This window comes from Amblyomma americanum, chromosome 2 (assembly GCF_052857255.1).
Source record: "Amblyomma americanum isolate KBUSLIRL-KWMA chromosome 2, ASM5285725v1, whole genome shotgun sequence".
Lineage (NCBI taxonomy): Eukaryota > Metazoa > Arthropoda > Arachnida > Ixodida > Ixodidae > Amblyomma > Amblyomma americanum.
The window spans coordinates 123445419-123466455 of NC_135498.1; the positions used below are offsets into that span (position 1 = coordinate 123445419).

The window sequence follows — 21037 nt, forward strand, 5'->3', positions numbered from 1 at the left end:
TTTTTAGCTAATCCTGTTAGGCTCAGCTCAATAATTATTCAGAGGCGTGTTGCCCACAAAAAGAAATATCCATGTTACTTTCTAAAATTTCAAAAACGCGGTGGACACTAGGCGCTGTGGCCCAACAAATGCTTGCTACATGGAAGCAAAGTACTTGCGCTTTCGGGAAGCTTGGAGTTAAAGCAACCGCTCCTTTAGAAAGAGCAGAGGCAGAACAAAACATCAGCGGAAAATCCATTTTCTTCAAAAACGAGTGGCCATGATATGCAAATTAAACGTCTTACAACGCTGTGGACGACCGGTCGACACATAAACTGATTTTCTTATTTACCGGGAAAGCCCCTCTACCTCACTTGCTCTTTCGTTACGATGTTTGTAGAAGATGGAAATCGCTTGAAGTCGAAGCAAGTAGATAATTCACTACGAAATGACAGGCAGGTTGAGAGGAGGCCATATAAAGGATTCTGTTAAGACTTGGCTATAGTTAGAAATTCTTTTCAGGTCCCTGCGCGGCCGCACCTCTCTCATCATTGCAGCCTAGGTTTGAGCGTTTTCAGCAGCGAGATCAATACGACTGCGCTGAACGTGAAACATTATGGTAAAACATTAATATTATGTCTAAGGATATAAAACGAAAAAAAATCGCTGGCGACTCAGGATTGCTAAGCATAGGTTTTGCATGTGGACACCACCGCCACGTTCCTGAAAGCGCGATTGAGGTGTCCACTGGCCCCGGGAGCCAGATATGCGCGTCTACAACTTTTTCACACCTGCAATGACAATTTGCGTAATGTACGCCGCCTACTTATGATTCAGTGCCGCGTTTCTGCAGAAATGTTGTCAACGAAAACGCGTATTTCTTTAGTGCCGTGTTTCTGCCATACCGTTGTCCACGCGAACGCATGCAGCGCACATCTCTCTGTCGGTACCGCCACCTAGCTCAAACCGCGTACATTAGTTTAATAGGATTGTTAGTTATTGAAGAAGACGTGCAATCTACAGCTCGAGTGTGTGTTGCAGTTTAACACGAGGCGTGTTTGGCTGCATCGATAGCGCAGCCAATAAATAGATAAAAAAAGCGGCGATAGCGTATAGTGCTCACACGCAGTGACCAGCGAAGCTGATCTGTTTGCACCGCCGTGGTTTGAATAGCAGTCGGGGGTGTTTGTTTTATTTATTTTTTATTTGTTCCTTTCACTTGGCACAAAACCATAAGTGCCAAAAGCTTGAAAACATCGCCATATCTTGCTGAGTGTTATTCCCTTCGAGATAGTGATTTGGCAATAAAAGAAGCTCCTCTTCTAGAGCCCTCGAATGCACCTAAAAGATGCACACAATATGCATCTAATTTACCTCGCACATGCCGTCGGGTGGGTCATAAGCGCAGTAACATAATCTCAAGATTACATGACTGTAAAATTGAGCTCCGCAACGTATTATGCGGCATAGCTAGCAGGAAAGTAGGCTAAGCTAGTGCCGCATCGCATAGGCGGCTGCGAGTCTCGCGCGGGAAGCTTGGTAGGGAAGTTTCAGCCAAACCTTCGTTATTGTGGAGCGCCAACTCCGGTCGCCGAAGGCGCATTTCGCTGCCTCACTTTTTATTCCGAGTCTATTGGGGCGCCACGAGGTTTGCAAATAAAGCGATCTACCAACCTATTGTATTGTGGGAAGTTGCCGCTAGTCGTTCTTTCAACCGGACTTTCAATGTATTGTGCATATAGAGAGCCTGCCAGGCGGACGATAATTTGTAACAAGACAAAAGTTGTCGAAACAAAGTGGTATCCATGCTCTACGTTTAACTGTTTTTGAATAAATGGAAGATAAAAATGTGGATTCTATGTCAAGGCTGCACCCGGTCACAGTTTTCCAAAAAACGTGCGGCCATTATAAGCAGCACACAAAAAATGGAAAGAGCACAACGACATCAGACGAGTTATGGCAGAGTACATGTCCTATATATATTTCACTGCACACAATGCATAGGAGAGCTACCGGGAGGAAGAAATCGACCGACGTAGTGAAATCAACAAGAGCAGGCAAAATGCATTAGAGGCTAAACTAGTACAGGATTATTAGAAGTAAATGTCCGATTAAAATTTGGGACATAGCAAGATACTCAAGGAAGTTCATCTCATTTGGTGGCGGAATTAAGGCATATTGCGGCAGCCATAGTTGAAATATACCTTAATATTCCAAGGCTCTAGTGTGCGAGTGTGCTAACTGCATATAATCAAGATGTCATCCGTTTTAATAATTGCCAGCTGATGATCTTCGCGCCAACCTATAGATGTATATAAACTTTATTTGTCTAATGTTGGCTGTCTGGGGAAAACATATGTGGTAAGGAAAACACGTGGCACTTACACGCGACGAATAAGATTCATTTCTTTTTTAATACTTGGGTAGTAATACTTTGAGTGGCTCCTGTTAGCTATAAGGCTATTCAATAGGTACCTATCTACTTGGTGAATTGAAGACACCAAAGCTCTTTTTGCGCAACTTAGATTAGATGCGCATATCTGTTTAGGAGGACGGTCAGTAGCAAAGACCATCATGGCCGCGTCTTCAGCCGTCAACTCGTTCCCGTGACCACATTCTGCGAATAAGGACTAATTGAGGTGAGTCTTTGCATAGGCGGGCAAAAAAAGAATGTGATTTCCACCCATAAAAGGCAAATGTGACGGGGCGTCTGAACCAAAAAATTAGGAAGATAACTGCGGACGACGGCTGGGAAAAAAGTGGCAGAGCGGCAACTTTTGTCTACGCTGTCTGCCAGCTAGAAACAAACCATCGGATTGCTCAGCACCTGGTACGGTGAAAGGGGCCAGGGGCGCTCGTTATCTTATAGCTATCAGCTGCCTGATGTGCTGTGTTATTTACGCTTACTGAACTCGAACTGTTTTTGAACAAGTGCAATGCGCGCTAGCAGGTCCTTAATTACCAATATTATTGAGTCCCAACTATAACAGGTGGAGCGCTTCTATCTGAGCCTACCTTTGCTTACTGTAAACTTGCTCTTCAAACGTTGAGAATGCAGCTTCGATGCCCGTCTCAGTGCAATTCTTCATTCCCGATGAGTCATCGCAGCCTCTCTGGTATCCACCAGCTGGGAGATCAGAAAACGCAAATTTTCGACGGTTAAACTTGTGGCTTGACAAGAATAATTCAGCCAGAAGCTTTGCACCCGCTAGACTTCGTGGTTTCACCAAAGAACTCTAGCGCGTACGCACTCCGCACCACGAACGGCTGGGTATTGTGACAGCTCAGACTTTGGCACCCGGTAACGGGTAAGAAACTCCAGTTAGTTCCGGTTCACACTATAGCAGTGAATATCGGGGCTGGGAAACACATGCACATGTCAAAACGTAAAGTTCCAACACGTGCGGCATCTATGCTTTATTTTTACCGGTAAGAATATTTTACCAAATCTAGCCAAACTATTCAGAATAAGTTAAAAAATGGTTTCTGAGGAAAGGAAATGGTACTCAGAATAAGTTCAAAAATGGTTTCTCAGGAAAGGAAATGGTGCGTTTCAATGCATTGCCTTTACTCTTTTACTTTAGTAGCGTACTTTTGCTTCCAATTTTGGACGGCGAAAGCATTCCCCGCTGCAAGGCTACGGCATTGGACGAACTTCCTAACGCATCCATAAAGAGGCTGCGATGTTTGCACAGTTGGTGGTTCAAATCCCCCTCGATAAATTAGCATATTTTGTCACCCCTCCGAGCAGCGACCTACTTCTGCTGTCAATTCGGCAGAACAGTTCTTTAACAGATTCTTGCTGTTAATAATCACACTCTATCTCGCTGTCGAGGAAAAATGCAAGCATGTAGTGAACAGCAGAAAGGAGTAGCACATTTTAGGTAGAGGCGTTCTATCTCCGGAAAAATTAAATGATAAAAAAACTGCTTTTTGTCGCAAATATTGGAAACAATCTAGACGTATTTAAAACAAGAACATGCCTAAAATTTGTATCTAGATAGAACCGAAGTTGGGCATTTTAAAGAACAGTTGATGGACTGTTGTTCATATATGCACTATTGCCTGATGCTTGTTCTCCCAAAGAATACTACCTTCTGGTGTGAGGTATTGATGGTGGATACTTTTTTTTGCTCTCATTGTTATGATGACGCAAAGAAGGCGCATGCTAGGAAGCACTGAAAAGTGCGAGAACAGATCATCCCGGCCATCTGTTCAGTCTTGATGACGGTGTTGGAAGGATCTCGTCTGGTTGCAGTTTTTGCAGAAGCCTGTTTCTTAAGTTGTGAAATCTAGTAGCATGCGGCTGTTATCTGAATGCTCCAGAAAAAAGAACAAAAGCTCACAAAAGAGCCGAGCAGCGTAATTGTGAATGTCAATGTATCCGGTAACCTTGGCATGGGTACAAATGTAAATAAAATATTTTCTAACCAAGACTGCTAGTATTGCCACGGACTAGAAGACGACAAAATGAGCAGTGGCGCGGCACGGAGCGCTCGCGCTAGGCCCACCGCCAAAAAATCATTTCGTTGCCATCTGTCATGTAGTACCGCTTTCAACTGCTTGCCGTCACGTAACAAAATGAGCATTTATTCCAAAAATTATTCTACAACTTTCTATAGACGCAATGACACCGCACCTGGCGAAGACCTTGATGACACTGACCTCAACAAAGGTAAACAGACTTCACAGACTGCACCAGGGTGCACCAGGGGTTGAACAGACTGCACCAGGGTGCAAGAAGAATATGGAGGAGGCGTTGACATAAAGATTTTTTCTGGGGGACAGCTTTGCTGCTAAGACTTGATACTGGCTTTCGGCTGCTGTTGTGCCACGGAACATTTCATTTCTAGCAGCGCTGGTAGCGACAGAGGCACGTGGCCTGATTCTTCGTCTGTTTCTATCTGTGTACAGGTTGGTGACTGTTTTTGGCACTTTGCGAGAAGTACTCGCTTGTCTTTTTCTCCCTCAGCTGCAAATCCGCTGCCTGTGTAATTTTGCTTTTTGCTAACTGCTGTACTCATTTTTGAGATATTTTTGCTTTTTGTTGACTTGACGAAGTCCGTTCTGAAAGTGACCATTTTATTATGCCCACTGGCAATAGTGAAGTATGCCTGGTCTGCAATGTGCTACTCCCAGAGACCGGGTTCCTAAATTGCACGGAGTGTAATCATAGATATCACACTGGAAAATGCTCTGGCGTGACCGATTAAATGTAAAATGGAAGAAAGATTCCGTAAATGATACGTGGTAGGCTGCGTGGTGGTAGGATGAAGAAATTAAGCCAGGAGATTGATGTTCAAACTGCACTTGACAGCATTATCACTAAGCTTGAGTCACTGGGGCTCATGTCGCAGAAGGTTGACAACATTGAATCTTCTATTGTCGTGAAGCCTTCGAAATATGATGAAATTCTCGCAACCATGAAGAGGCAGGAACAGGACCTTAAGCAGCTTAATAAACGAGTTGAACAAATTAGGACGAAGAGCAGTGCTGCAGATATTGCTGATCTTTGTGCAACTGTTGACGAGCTGGAAAGGCGAGGAATGGGCATGAACCTAGAGGTTCAAGGGCTCCTTAAAATTGATGGTGGGAATGAGGACCTCATGAGTAAGAGAAAGGAAGTTGCTAAGGTGATTAATGTGCTTGAACGGAATGCTACTCGTGTACGGGCACTGCACAGGTTTCCTACGAGGTAAGACAAGTAGGCGGGTGTTATCATCCGTTTTCTGAATCAGTCAGAGCGTGATAGGTGGCTTTCGAAACGAAAGATTCTCGAGGAAAAGCAGTCTTACGTGTTCATGACCCAGAACTTGTCCACTGCAACCAGGAAACTAATCTTTGCTATCAAAAAGTGGGCAAAACAATATCATTACAAGAGCGCCTGGTGTAAAAATGGCAAGGTTTTCCTTCGCGAGACGGACGGCTGCTCTGTTTATGTGGTCAAACAGTTGGAGGACTTTGCCAGACAGGTATAATATTTTTCCTTGCAAGCGTATGAGTGTTTTTTTTTTCAGTTATGGAGAATTTTTCTGTTTCTCCGTCTGGATGTAATCTCCGATTTAATGTATAGCCTGTGTCTCCGCTTATGTTTTTGCATTTTAATATGCAGTCTGCGCAGAACAAATACGATGAATTTTTGTGTTTTTCTAGAAAACATGATTAGTGCATTTACAGCTATCATGATGACAGAGACTTGGATTCCAAATGATGAGGGTGTGTTTCATCTCAAACGATACAGAAATATTTTTTAAATAGGAAAGCAAAAATTGGTTGTGGTGTTTGCGAATATTTGAAAGACGGGATAAGTTACCAATACATTGAAGGATTTTCTCATTCCGAGCCTGATTTAGAAATGTTTGTGTGAAACCTTGGAGTATTATTCTTGTTGTTCTTTACAGAACCCCTGACGGTTGTGTTGAAAGGATTTTATTGCTCTTAGGTGAACTTTTTTCATTTGTCTCCACCCATAACTATGCATTAGTGCTTGGCGGACACATCAATAGTGATAAATTGCAGAGAACTTCCAATCAATTCGAGCTATCCAAGCTTCTTGATTAATATTACATAACAAATGTGCTCACTGCTCTTGCGCGCGTAACATGGAACGCTGCTAGACTTATTGATGTTGTTCTTACGAATATGCCACAAGAAAGTGTACGTGCAGGTACAATTGAAGTAGCTATCTGTGGCCAGTTGCCAATTTGTCTCATTGCAGGTAAGCAAAAAGGACTTTGTTTTATATCGATACCATCAGCTTTTGTTCCGGACATGAATACGTACACCTAATGTCGGTTTAGGCGCGAAGTTCGCCAAACAAATTGGGACAACGTATTCTCATCCTCTTCGGCGGAAAGAGCGTACAATACCTTGATAGTTCTGTTTAGCTCCCTATATAGAAAACATTTTCCGTACAAGAAGATTTTAAAACCGTGATGAGAGCGTGAGCCGTGGATGACGCCGCACTTGTTGAAAATGAGAAATGAAAAGAATATACTGTACAAGATGTTTCTGAAAAACTGCGATGTGGATGCTTCACAGGGTTTTAAAAGATACAGAAATCATCTAAAAGATTTATCGAAACGCAAAACGCAACTACTTGTCTAAAATGTTTGATAGTATGAAGGATACTAAAAATCTATGGCAGCAGCTTTCTTCACCTATCTTTCCTCGTAACTAGACATTTGATTTGAAACAGTTAATATAGATAACAAAAAATTGAAGGGAGAAATGTTAGCAAATATTTCCAACGAATATTTCACATCTCTTCCTCGGATTTTCCACAATCCTGTTAAACTTAATTATTTGAGGCTTCCTTCTGAGTCATCAATATTTGAGCTCCAAAAGACACCAGCGAGGTATATAACGCATGCATTGCACTTAAGAAAACCATACCTGAATATTTTGATGGTACAATAATGCAACCAGCCATGTTTGTGCTAGACATTATCGCTTCACGCATAACGCGTATTACGATCTGTTTTTAAGTACCGGAATGTTTCCGCAGAAAATTAATATAGCAAAAGTTATAGTCCTGTTCAAAAGCGGTGACAGAAATAAATTAACTATAGGACCATATCTACTTTGCCGTTGTTTTCAAAGTCGTTGAAAAAAATTAGTTCACTCCAGACTCTTCACATCTCGACATGCATTCTCTTAGTAATTAGGCTGAGTATGGCTTCAGACCTTGTTTATCAATGGTGGTCGGTTTGTTCCACCAAAAGGAATTATTACTACGCAACGCTGAGAATGAACTGCTTACACTAAGTATCTTTATTGATGTCTCCAAAGCTTTCGACGGAATAAATCACTCCACTATGTAAGAAAAACTGTGTTGTTACAGAATTCGTGGTATACAATGTGATCTGTAAGAAGCTATTTATCAAGAAGGAATCAATTCGTTTGAGTTGACGGAGAATTATCAACTGCCCGCGATATAAAATGTGACGTTCCCCGAGGTAGCATCCTGGATCCGCTCTTGTTCATTATATATATAAACGATCTTGTAAACATTGAAAACTCCACTAATTATATTATGAATGCAGTTGACGCAAGTATCTTTTTTATTTGGAACATATGCTGAAGATCTAGTAATGTGTGGAGACCTTATTCTGAGTAAACTTAGTGCATAGCCTCTCGGTAATTCGTTACTAATAATTTCTTCTAAATCAAAAGCTGCCTTATTGCGTCCAAAATCTGTCCCACGCAACTTTGGTGAGATCCTACACTTAAATGACTCTGTGATTGAAATCTCTCCTGCCGCTAAAACCCTGGGAGTAATATTTAATGAATTTATGCTTTGGGGCCATCACACTGACTACGTGTGCACTAAACTCTCAAAGGCTTTTAGCAGTTAGCGGCAGTTAGCAGTTAGCGGCTAATACATTTTTGCAGACATCAAAAATGCCTAGCGTAGTTGTCTTGCCGAGGAGACAAGAGAATGAAAGCTCTTCTTCTTGAGGAAGCATTATGTTGGCATCGAGATGTAGTGGCAAAGCAAGTAGCAGCTGATTTAGAATCGTTTACAAAGTTTCAAAATATGTGGTAGGGACGTAGAACAGAGCCGCACATTTCTCGTTTCGGCCTCCCTTACCAACTGGCACGTTCAAGTCAGAATCAGTTTAAAACCGAAACATAATACTAAGTGAAGTGCACTTCTCGTCTCTTAAATTTTATGGTGCCGCAAATTATCACACTTTAAGTGTTCACTGTGATAACAGCTGGACGCTTCATTTACGAGGTTTTTTGAGCCTGTTTATGTTTTGCCCCTTTTTAAACATTGGGGAAAGAAATTTTTTTTCAGAAAATCCCCGTTTTTTTTCTCTAATTTTTCTCGCTCCAAGACTGCTCGTACATGGTGGTGGCGGCACTCGCTTCTGGGAGCCGCGGAATAAGCTACTTTGCTTTCCACAACGACTGGCAGCGTGCGGAGCTACCTTCGCCGCTTTTCTTGTTTTTTGACCCGCTTGACCAGCGCTTGTTACTGAAGAAGCGCAAGTGGCGTCAGCATGTGCTACATAACTCAACTACGGTGCACGAGCAAACCGTTACCAAATTTATAGCACTTGTGTTGACGGCGTGGCGGTCGACGGAGGTGCGGTGGTGGCGCCAAATAGAATGGAAGGCCCCAGCTTTCTGAGTGGCACGTATTGGTGGCAGCATCTCATGTGCCCAACTCGGCGGTGGTCAGGTGGGTCGCTACAATTGCTTTAAGAGCAGTTGCGTACTACCGCTTTTCTTCTTTGTACTCGCTGTGTTCACAAGTCCCTCTTGTTGTTTGAAACGCCGTAACGCTTGGTGCTCCTCTTCAGCGATATCAGTTGCTGAGCTGGAGGACGCGGAAAATAAGAGAAAGTTGGGCTGGTCGGTGTGGATTCATATTTATAAGCGCAAAAAACGAGGACAAAATCGAAAGAACGCTTGTGTCCTGTCTCCTCGATCGCTTTTGTCCTCGTTTTTTGTGCTGATTAGTATGACGCAGGGAACTGGGGAACTTTTCCCGGCCACGGCGGTCATGCTTCGACGCAGCCAAAATGCGAAAGGCACCCGTAGGATGTGTGATGCCCAGGCACTGCAAAACTAGCCCAGGGGGTCAAAATTATATAGTAAATGTCGACTGCGGCTTTTCTGCACTGCATCCTCTTTTCAATTCCAGGTTTATTTGTCCCTTCACTGCGCTCTTGAGGTGTACACTGAGAAATGAGAAAGCTACTAAGCTTTCTCCTCCATCAAAATAGATATTCCTCTCAGCAGGGTTCGAACTGTCCATCTAATTTTATACAGTTGGACTGGCGGCCATATCTGCAAAGAGAGGGAATATATGCATAGGATCCTGCATCGCCCCCATGCTCAATGATTAGTCTTTAGCACGAGTCTACAGGGATATTGGCTGCTGTCTCAACGAATTTAATGCAAACAAGCTTTTTAGATATGTAAATATGTTGTTACTATTTCTTGACTGCAGCTCTGGTGCATTTGAATAACTTAACCTTCGTACGCTCAGGATTAGCCCTGCTAGAAATATCCCACGCCTGCGGACAGCAGCACCAGATTTCTTGATAATAGACTTTTATTTCACATAGAACTGGTTAACTGGAATTATGAACCACTCGTCAATAAGCCACTCCTCCCGTATGTCTCAGCTCACTCCAAACTTGCTATTCAGGACATAGCTAAATTATGCCTTTCGAACGCCTTGAACACTTCTTGCCCAGAACTAATGGCTATCAGTTTCCAGGAACAAACTCTACGGCTGGTTGATTCTGGTTATAACAATCATGTAACAGTAAGGGTAGCTGAAGGTACACTGAAACAGAAGTGGTCAAACAAGCCTGACGCCTGCCATGTTTCCGCTCTAAAGCATAACATTACATTGATTCAGTAGACTCACGGCTTGTCAAAACGGCTAAAAAAATTGGGCAATGGGCAAATGTCCGACTGGTTTTTCACGCTCCTGACAACCTCCAAAAACTTTGCAGAGTAACTTATCCTGGCGCCTCTCACAATCTTGGGTCCAAGAAGTGGCACAGGGTCAAGTTCGTGAAATGGGCGGAATCGGTCGTGTATAATATACAGATTTCGTGTGGGAACACATATGTAAGGCAACGTGGACGGTGTGTCTACTACTGCCTCCGTGAACATTTTAGAAATGTGAGGGAAAAGTGCGGAGAGTTTTGTGATGCCCACTCTAGGAAGTCCGAAGCAATCGATGATCCCAGTGACGACACCAGTGATGTACCAAGTTCCGGAAAAGTGCAGATCCCTGTGCGAACTTTAGTTGCGTGCCGTTTTACAAAGAATGCACCATAGCCGCTAGAAATGATGCCAACTAACCCGCGAGATTATCGAGGCACAGTGGATAGATCGGTTAGGAAATGACTGTGTGTCCGAAACTTCCATCGCTTTGTCATCAAAATAACTGCAATACTTGTGTCTCCACTGACTGGTTCACCGGCTCCGACTGCGTGATATCTGCCAACGATTCACTTATATTCCGCATAGCGGTACACAATAAATTTGCTGCACGTTAACGCTCGTCTGTCATACGGCTTCTTTCTTCGTCCTCGTCTGGTTGAGCACTTCATTCAGGTTTTTGAAATGAAGCTAATGAATTTACCAGAAACTCAGTTGTGTTCCGCATAGTCGTCGAAATATTCTCTTTGCTTAATAACGAATGCATATTATCTGCAGTTTTCAGAAACATTCTATAGCACTATTTTTAATCATGGGGGACAAATAGATAAAAAGCTTTCATTGTCAGTGTTGCCGAACAGTGCCAAGGTGAAAAAAAAATTGCATTTCGACAGTGCCGCATGTACAGGCTTCAACGCATCACTGCGGAGATTGGAGCTATATCTCATTTACAGCAACGTGATTACTCACAAGTGCATGTCCTGTTGTTCGCCGTGATGTTGAGCAGTGATGCGTACCCTGATTCCATCGTCAAAAACTGGTTTTTTTCCTCATCCATGCAACCCATGTAAAGAGATTCGCACTTGTTTTCCGTGGGAAGTTCTTTAGCGCTGAAACGTGAGAACAGATATGTATTTGTTTCATAAAATACGTCTATGGGTGCGGCCGTCAGAGGATAGAAAGAAGGGAAAGCGCTTCGCCTCTTCAGGTGTGGCCCATTAAAATGTTGAACCTCTATTAGAATCTTCTAGTGCAATGTTTCGTGCACGCGGTAAAAAACAAAACAACGTATTATCCCGGAGTGTGGACTCCAGGACGAGTGGCCATCAAACGAAACCTACGCCTCTGCTACAATGTGGGTCATCAAACCATACTTCTGGTCGTTTTATAAGAAAGCCAACCAGAAAAATGAGGCACAAAGAAAAGAGGTGACAAGAACAGAGTGCTGTACTCGCAACTAAAAGCCTGTATGTTCATTGTGCTTCATGGAAACATCTATAAGAAAAGCAGCGTAAGCCGGTTATTGTCGACACTACTAATAATAATAATAATAATTGGTTTTTGGGGAAAGGAAATGGCGCAGTATCTGTCTCATATATCGTTGGACACCTGAACCGCGCCGTAAGGGAAGGGATAAGAGAGGGAGTGAAAGAAGAAAGGAAGAATTAGGTGCCGTAGTGGAGGGCTCCGGATTAATTTCGACCACCTCGGGATCTTTAACGTGCACTGACATCGCACAGCACACGGGCGCCTTAGCGTTTTTCCTCCATAAAAACGCAGCCGCCGCGGTCGGGTTCGAACCCGGGAACTCCGGATCAGTAGTCGAGCGCCCTAACCACTGAGCCACCGCGGCGGCACTAAGTTTTTGTTTTCTCATCGTGGCTAGTTTCCTCAGAAACTCTCAGAAGCCTCTCATATTCATAGAGGTTAACATGATTGTGTGAGTGAATCTTCCACTGGATAGTTCCAAACAAATGCGCATATCCAGCTCAGAATCGTCTATAAACGCGTGCCCGGTTCTTGACGCCTTTTTAGCATTTTGTTTCTTGTTTTTATTTTGTATTTGTTATAAAAGCGAACGACCTGTCGTGCACGCGCGGTTGGGCTAAGTGTAAAGCTGTTTCTTTTCAGCAGTGGGCTATGACTAAGACTATGGATTAAGCCAGCAATAGGCAACAGCAATTGACTAAGGAAGTTGCAGTACGAGCGCCATGAAAATCAAAGAACCTTTTGCTCCAAATGTAATTTATTTTATTTATAAGTTTGACTGTGGGGTCCGATGGTTAAAAAGGAGAAGATAATTCGAAAGTAGAAATAAAGAACAAAATGAAGACATGTAGCAATAGAAAGCAGAGAATATCAAGAATAACTAGAAAATTTAGCATAGCAGAACGCTAACGAATATAGCAGTACGAAGAACAAAGGATCACAATTTGCCGAAATGGAAGACGGATGATCGTTTCAGTACTATAACGTCGTTTTCAGGCAATGGCAATAATTAGTACTCCTTTATTATAACGTGAAATATGTGAATGCGGGACGACTTTGCGTTCGCTCTTACTATTGCCGAGTTTAAGTTTTTTGTCCAAGCGAGGCGAAACTTACGGCGGTGCAAAGAGGACCTCGTATCTGCACAGTGCATGACAATACATTTAGTGAATAACACACAGGCGTGCGTTTTCACGCTGTGATGTGAATGATTTTAGGACCAAGCTGGTGTTCGTGTTGGTCATACTTCTTGTACTCTTACATAAGGGAGTAAAGCATACTGATTGGGTTTTGGGGTACTTCAGATTGCTTCATTAGGTGTCTACACCTGTAACCCGGATTTGTGAAGCATATCTTATTTGTGAACTTACTGTGCACAGGTATGATATATAGAGGTGTGATGATTGCGGGTGTAGCGATTTTAAAAATAACCGAACGTACGATTCGCTCTGTTAGTGATATCATCCATATGCGTGTTCCTGCTTAGTATACGCTCCAACAGGTATCAGCGATAGGCTGTTAGGCGCATAAGAAGATCAATACTGATACGGGAAGGAAGCATGAGTGTGCACTTTCACATCAGAGATGACAGCCGTTAAGATCGGTACGAACAGCTCTGTTTTCAGTGTTTTTCCTTCTCCGAACAGAATGTATGCATCAGAGGATAAGTGTATAGAAGTTAGGAAATTATTAGGCTAACTGCTTATAAATATCAGAAAGAGCGAAGGCTTAAGAGCAGTACTCTGGGGGAAGCCAGAATGAACAGAATGAAAGGCGGTGTTGACGTCACTGGTAGCCAAAAACTACTGACGCAGCATTTACCGCATAGTACTATTACATTGAATTATTTGAATTGCTTAATCATTGTCGTTTCAAGCCACTACAAAGCAGTGAGGTCTATTGCAAGAATTTCTGAGTCACTTGTAATGCGTTAACTGGGTCGCGTAAAAATACCGGTCATTTAACGTCACATGTATTTTTAGTTGTTTGCGGCGCCGCAAGGGCGCTCAGTTTCACTGAATTTCTTAAGGAATAAAATAAAGCCTATGCCTGGATTGGCTTAACAAGCAGAAAAATTTGTCGTCTGCTTTGTAAGGCAGCGCAAGAGGCGCATGAAGCGAAGGACATGAGAAAGCAGACGGACACTGGCGTGCGGGGGCATATTTGGGCTTCGGCGCTACCCGAAAGTAGCGTACTTTTCATTCTGAGGTGTTCGAAAACATGAAGTTTGGGTAAGAGATAAGTGGCATTAATGCCGATCATGTTAGCCGCATCAAGACCCTTCTGCTCTTTTTGTGCGCTTCTACAGTGCAGATAAAGTAACACTGAACTTTTCGGGATTATTTTCGTATCCTATCATACCCTGTTTACCTCACCAACCTGAAAAGGCGAGTAGCCATTGTGCGCGGAACAAGCGACTTCGTTAACAGGCCACATCAAAAAACCGTTCTCATTATCCTGCCCTTATACGACTCCCTCAAACTGGTCACCAGATTTCGTTTCTTTTCTCAGATATGCAGAATATTCGGGAAGAAAGCTTCATCGCTTGTGAAACCGTGGTCCTTCGAATCCTATTTAGCCATAGACAGAGCATCCGAGAAAAGAAAGCGGGAGTTCTACAAAACATTTAACGTTGTGGTATTTTTCTAGTTTTGCATGCAGCTTGAGCGAAGCAACATTACCTACATTGAGCACGCAGCACTCAACACATTGCCTGTGTCCTCCACAACTTTCCTGAACTTGGTAGAAATATCCCAAAAGCAAGTGTAAGAGGCCTTCACGTCACACGGCAGCTCTTCAGATATACCTAGGAAGAGAAGAAAAAGTCCACTTTGAAATCACCGACACACTCCCCCTTACCTTCACAGCATTACAATGGCCGCTCCAATCGACCTGAAATTCAACCTGTCCTTCAGCAGCTGCGGCCATATTATCGCCACAACTTCCTGATCAAACGCGAGTGCATGACTGTCTGCCGCCTCCTGCTACTTCTGCCCTGTCTTAGAATCCAATGGGTAACGTTAAGGGACAATCGGTTATCCTGCCGTCCCAATACGTACAATTCCCATGTCCGTTTCTTCTTCTCAATTTCGAATTGGGTGTCAGTGCCTCCCGTTTGTTCCCTGACCCATCGTTTGTTTTTTTTTCTCCCACCCTCTTAACGCTTCACCCGCCATTTTCTTTCCACAGCTAGCTGCAGGGTACTCAATATGAGTTCAACCCTTTTAAAAGTTTTCGTTTCCTTCCAGATTTCAGCCCCATAAATGAGTACCAGCAAGATGCAATTGTCATATACTTTGCTATTGAGGAATGTGAGTCAGAAAACCTGACAGTGTCTGTCAGATGCACTGCATCCCATTTTGTCATCCTAGCATTCCGCTCTCGTAGTCTGGATGAGCTTCACTGCCTGGCATAAGTGCTGCGTTTCCAGTGCTTCTTCTCTCATCGTCAGCAATAGTTATTTTCTAGACTGTAGAACTACAACGTTTCTTTAAGCTAATTTTTGGACCTTTCATTCATTCCCTTTGCCAGTTTTGAGGCACTAGAATTCTCTGCTATTGGTCCCCTCAGTTACTTAGCAAGGCTGTGTAAACAGTATATCAGAAATTAGATCTTCATCATTAAATTTATAACCGGCTCATCTCGACCGAAATCTGTCAACACTACTCGTAAACATATGACGTGAATAGCAGTAGAGCGATGTCTCGATGCACGACTGCTTTCCTCGTTGAGAGTTTAAAACGTGCCACGCGGAGGACGCCGCCGCGGTGATTCAGTGGTTATGGCACTCGGCTGTTTACCCGAAAGACGCCGGTGAAATTCTAGAGGCCCGTGTGCTGTGCCTTGGCAGTGCACGTTAAAGAACCCCAGGTGGTCTAAATTTCCGGAGACCATCACTACGGCGTGCCTCATAGCCTGAAATGCTTTGGGGCGTTAAACCTCTTGAAACCGTGAAAACCACGTGGAGGACGGTGTTCGGTTCGTACTTTCAATAGGCACTGCCCAGCACCTTGGCGTACCCCTCTTCTGCACCCTGGTTACATAATGCATCCACAAGAGCAGATTGTTCGACTCATTCAAGTACATTCTTGTAGTCTCGGAAGGCTATGCAAGGCGTTTCACTAACTTCGGGCAAAGCATAAAAAGTGGCTCGCCACAAGTTGGTAAAACTAACGCCGTCGTGTTGCAGTTTTTAAATGTGTTTTTGATTTCCCTTATTTAGGTTATTGGGAAAAATTGTATGACAATGTTGTAACATTCACTATAGGTCTAAGCTCGTTTTATTAAGTACAAAAACGGACTGAGAAACAGCTTACTTAGTAGTATTCTACAAAGTAAACAATAAAATTACAATCAGGAATGGCATCAGGCAGGCAGAGACAATCTCGCCATTGCTGTTCACCGCCAATTGTTAGGAGGTATTCTGAGGCCTGAGTTGGGAACAGTTGCTGAGAAGAGTTGATAGAAAATATCTCAATAACCTGTAATTTACTCAGGACATTACCTTGCTGAGTCACTCAGGAGATGAATTTCAAAGCATGATCAATGAGTTAGACACGCAGAGTAGAATGGTGGGTCTAAAAATTAACATGCAGAAAACCAAAGTAATGTTCAACGGTCTAGCAAGGCAACAGCAGTTCACAAATGGCAGCGAGGTGCTGGAAGTGGTAAAGGAATATATCTACAAAGGGCAGGTGGTGACCGCTGATCCGGACCATGAGAGGGAAATAACTAGAAGAATAAGAATAGGGCGGAGCCTATGTGGCAGGTTCTCTCAAGTCATGAATGCCAGTTGGCAGGTATACTTCAAGATAAAAGAATACAGCAGCTGTGCCTTACCAGGACTCACCTACGGGGCAGAAACGTGGAGGCTAACGAAAAGGGTTCAGCTCAAGTCAAATACAACGCAGCGAGCTATGGACAGAAAAATGATAGGTTTATGTAACGTTAAGAAACCACAATTAGCGAAATCACTGGCTGCTGGCTAAAATTTTTTTGGCACCTAATATCCGCAGATCTACGTCATCTTTGTTCAGATTAACGTAGAAGAGCTGCCTGTGTTCCACCACAAATACGCTCGAGTCAAATAGAACACTTACGTAATGAATCGAGTCGCCTCTAAGCAACAAAAGAAACCAGTACAATATCTATCGCTGCATATACTACCTTCGCAACATTGCTACTGACGGTGTCAGGATTGAAATATTCTTGCGCTTGGCGGCTCAAAAAGAGGAAAAACCTTGAATACTTCGTGCAGAGGTCAAATGTTGCGGTCAAGAAGAGTACTATTCTGGGCGGTCCTATAGATCAAAAACACTACTATGATTGCCACTGCCCTGGCTTTCTACCATAGGCTAAAATAGCGCAGGCAAATAATATGTCAGGAATCCAGCCTAACTTGCTTAGTCTGCTGACTCGGACGTAAATAAGAGCCCATTTTTTCATGTGTCCTGTTTATATACAGTTTATTATATTAAAGACCAGGTACGAGGTATTGCCGCACAATATTAGGCGTGGCGCGTTGCGTTGCAACAGTTGCAGTGGTGACATTGTTTGCAACCTGAGCATGGCTGTGTAAGTTCCACTCGGTCACACGTACCAGCTGTTATTCCCAACATCGCTGCATGCTGCCACACAGTGCAGGCAAGTAGAACCGTGCTTGGGGTTTCTCAAGACCTGCATCAATGGCGCTATTGCGTGCTGCTCAGATATCCAGTTTACTTTCTTGTGCCTTTCGCTCCTAACTACTGTTCTTTCATGGCGTTCCGCAAATGACACAATGATAATGTGAAAATATTCAGATACCGTCTTTATCGCAACCTGCTGGAACGCACATGACATGTAGATATGTGTAGCTGGGATTAGTAAGCACTTTTGGCTTCCCCAGTTAAATAGCTCGAGAGACGGCACGTTCAACGCTGTCACCGATGGCGTACTGCCAGTTAAAATGAGAGTAAAAATATCTCAACAAAATGTTTTTTTTTAGCCTAAGTTAAGGAGAACGCACCGAAAGCGGGCAGAGTGGGTCAGGGAACAAACGCGTGTAAATGACATCATAGTCGAAATCAAGAGGAAGAAATGGGCTTGAGCAGGGCATGCACTGCGAAGCCAAGATAACCGCTGCTCTTTAAGGGTAACGGTGTGAATTCCAAGAGAAGGCAAGCGAAGCAGGGGGCGGCTAGGTTAGGTCGGCTGATGGGGTTGAGTAGATTACGGAGATACGGTGGCTGCAGCTGGCAAAAGACAGAGTTAATTCGAGAGACAAGATAGAGGCCTTTGCCCTGCAGCGATTATAGTCAGGCTGATGATCATGATGATTATAATATGTTCTTCTCATTTACCCTATCGGCCCCTGTAGGAGGGCACGAGATTCGAATGGAGGGGATGCAGAAGATGCACTGAGAAATAAAACGAAAAAAATGCAGGCAAAGAAGACTTGAATGAGTACAGTCTTAATTTTGGAATATAAGGTAGCACCCGCAAAATAGAGTAAACCAATAAATCAGGGAAAATAAGCAGGAAATATATGCGGAGAATATTAGAGTTTTGAGAGCAATGGTAATGATGTCTATTCTAACTACTACTGGTGGCTTTTCTTTTTTTCAAATGGCGAAGAACAAAGTCCACGGATAGTAACGCCATAGGTCCTTTCTACTAATATTTCCTCTTTGGAATAAAGTTTCAATTCAGTCTTCGGTGAAAGCCTAAACACGCTCGATCGAATAGCGGAGCAAATGGATTCGCAGTCGTGTACCGCCTTTCCTTATAGGCCTATAGATATGTTCAGGCACTATGCAACACTCGGAAGAAAAACACTTTCTCAAGTCCAACATAAAATCACTGAGTTTGGCTGTTCACACACGACGCTTCTATGGCTAGCAACAAGGTTTACTAACTGTAGGTGGTGCACCAATCACGGGCATCACATTAGCATCTGTACTATGCGCAGTTGATTATTACCTTGAATAATATTACTGTCTGCCTTTCTGCTAAGCGCACAGACACGCCAACACTACGTGAAAGAATGTCTCATCTCCGGACGTGTGTCCGCAAGAAAAATCCGTATTTTAACAAAATATATCGTCTTAGTGCTACCCACAACTATAGCGACGAGAGGCGTGAACACGATCATTGTTGCCACGTTATCATACGGGTGTTAACACTTCATCCATACCGCTTTAATTATATCAAGGCGCCTACGTACCTGGTATTTGGACTCTTTTAGTTTTACATTCTAGATGTGGCCAACGTCTCAAGCTCTGCGGAAACACACTGATTCTTCCTATAGAATCGGGCTGCCTCCCATTTTAAGCCCGTTAATAACGATACACTCACCTTGAGCCCATAGGAAACCCGTGAGCAGAGTAGCTAAAGCTAGTTTGCTTGTCATCGTTATTGATATTCCTGCGATCGATTCAGTTGCTGGATACCCTTCGATTCACTTGTTCAGCAGCACAATACAAACAGGGGAGGAGCACCAAATCATTTACTCGTCCTTGCGGACGCGCCGTATAAAACCGACTGACGCGAATTTGGCAGTCAAGGCCTTCGATCTCGACACTCGTTTTGTTTTATATTTGCTTCTTTAGGGCGCACCATTAAGTATCACGCGTGAGGAGTCGCGTGGCAAGGCCTCTCGCCTTGCTTGGCATCCCCTATTAACTCTCTGGCTCGAAGCTTTCTGCCAGGAAATAGGCCGAGATATAAAAGGCAGGAACTTGCCTCGCGCTGGAAAGACGAGCTGAGAAAAGAAAAAATACCTCCCTTTCTCAGTTTCCGGCACGTGGCGTTTCCCCTCAAGGATATGTGCCCTTATTTTGAGCCGCGACGTCAAGCATCTCAGGCTGTGGTGGGTTGCCATTTCATACCAATGGAGTTGTGGCGGGGCTTACCGTGCTATCCCGCCAACATACACAGGATGCAATTAGACTGTATCATGGTGCTCACTACACATTACGAGAGGAACACCCGCAGCGATAGCTCCAAGTGGCAACGGCACCAAAAGCGCTTACATGACACCAAAGAGCCCTGGAACAGTTTGCTAAGATCGGTGTGAGGTCCGGGTCTTGCCCGGCTCGGACGCATTCCCGCAGGAGCTCAAGATGTATAAAGGTCACTCTGCAAGTAGACGCCTACCACAGAAGTGAATAAGTGGCCAGCAAAGGCAGTGAAACGTCAGTAACGCTTGCAAAAATTATTTTGGTGAACTTAGAAAAAAAGAGAAGACGAGGTTGTTTGTCCCGTTTCTCCCAATCTCCCGCCACATTCACGGCGAAGTTCAAACAGCTAGAAGGCAGGTCGGGCTCGACATCTTCGCAAACAGTATGCACAGGGTACCACAGCTATCTGCGTGGCTATCGCCTTCTATGCGCACCAACAAACATACCTCTGCGGAGCAGTAAACTGCACCCACAGTCCATACCTGGCCCCTTCCTTCCGACCACCAGACCCAATGCCGCTGTAGTGATCGCTATTAGCCCGCCATTAAGTTGAATTACGCCAATTCCGAGAGCTTACATACCTTCAACTACTCACAGGCCGCGTGCCGTGCTTACACAAGCGGTCGGGTGCCATAGTAAACTCTCGTCACCATGGGGCATACTCTCCAACAAACCATGTCATTATCCGGGTCCGCAGCCACGACGCTCGGGCTGGAAACATAAAGGCTGACGCCCTAGCTCACGATTATACTCACTAACCGGGCCTCCTCACTCTTAGCTCTACCCCTATCCACACATTAAGCAACACGCCCGGAAACCTTTTGTTTCAACAGGCGCCTATGCCCTTTCACAAACACCTTACGCTGGAAGAGTCTTCTTCCTCCGGTGAGTTCAGGTCCTATTATCCACAACCTCCACCGCCTTCAACCAACACTATACGAAGACATATGTCCCTGGTGTGGCGGCACCCTTACTTTTACCCATACCACAAGGAATATGTCCACACACACCAAAATACCTTAAGTTGCCTGATACTGCCTTAGCGAAGCGGAGCTGAATTTCACCAGCGTCTCTCTGGAAGACCAGGAGATGCTGCTGACAATCACCAAGAAGGGAGCAGAAGCCACATGAACCGCACACTAGGAAGAGGCTCCGCAAACCCCGCTGCGTCCTAACGGGAGCAAAACCAGTTTCGAACACCATCAGCCTGCAAATGT

The 21037-nt window shown here is 44.0% G+C and overlaps 1 protein-coding gene across 1 annotated transcript in view; it reads right to left on the reverse strand.

Moving 5' to 3' along the window:
• LOC144121791 (uncharacterized) overlaps positions 1 to 19416 on the reverse strand; it is a 21932-nt gene extending 2516 nt beyond the window's left edge. Inside the window, exons 1-4 of the mRNA XM_077655189.1 lie at positions 19216 to 19416; positions 14566 to 14686; positions 11362 to 11501; positions 2995 to 3106 (exon numbers count right to left, since the gene is read on the reverse strand). Of these exons, the coding sequence (XP_077511315.1) occupies positions 2995 to 3106; positions 11362 to 11501; positions 14566 to 14686; positions 19216 to 19270 (428 nt within the window). The 5' untranslated portion in view covers positions 19271 to 19416. The remainder of the gene's footprint in view (positions 1 to 2994; positions 3107 to 11361; positions 11502 to 14565; positions 14687 to 19215) is intronic.
• Positions 19417 to 21037: the final 1621 nt, after the last annotated feature.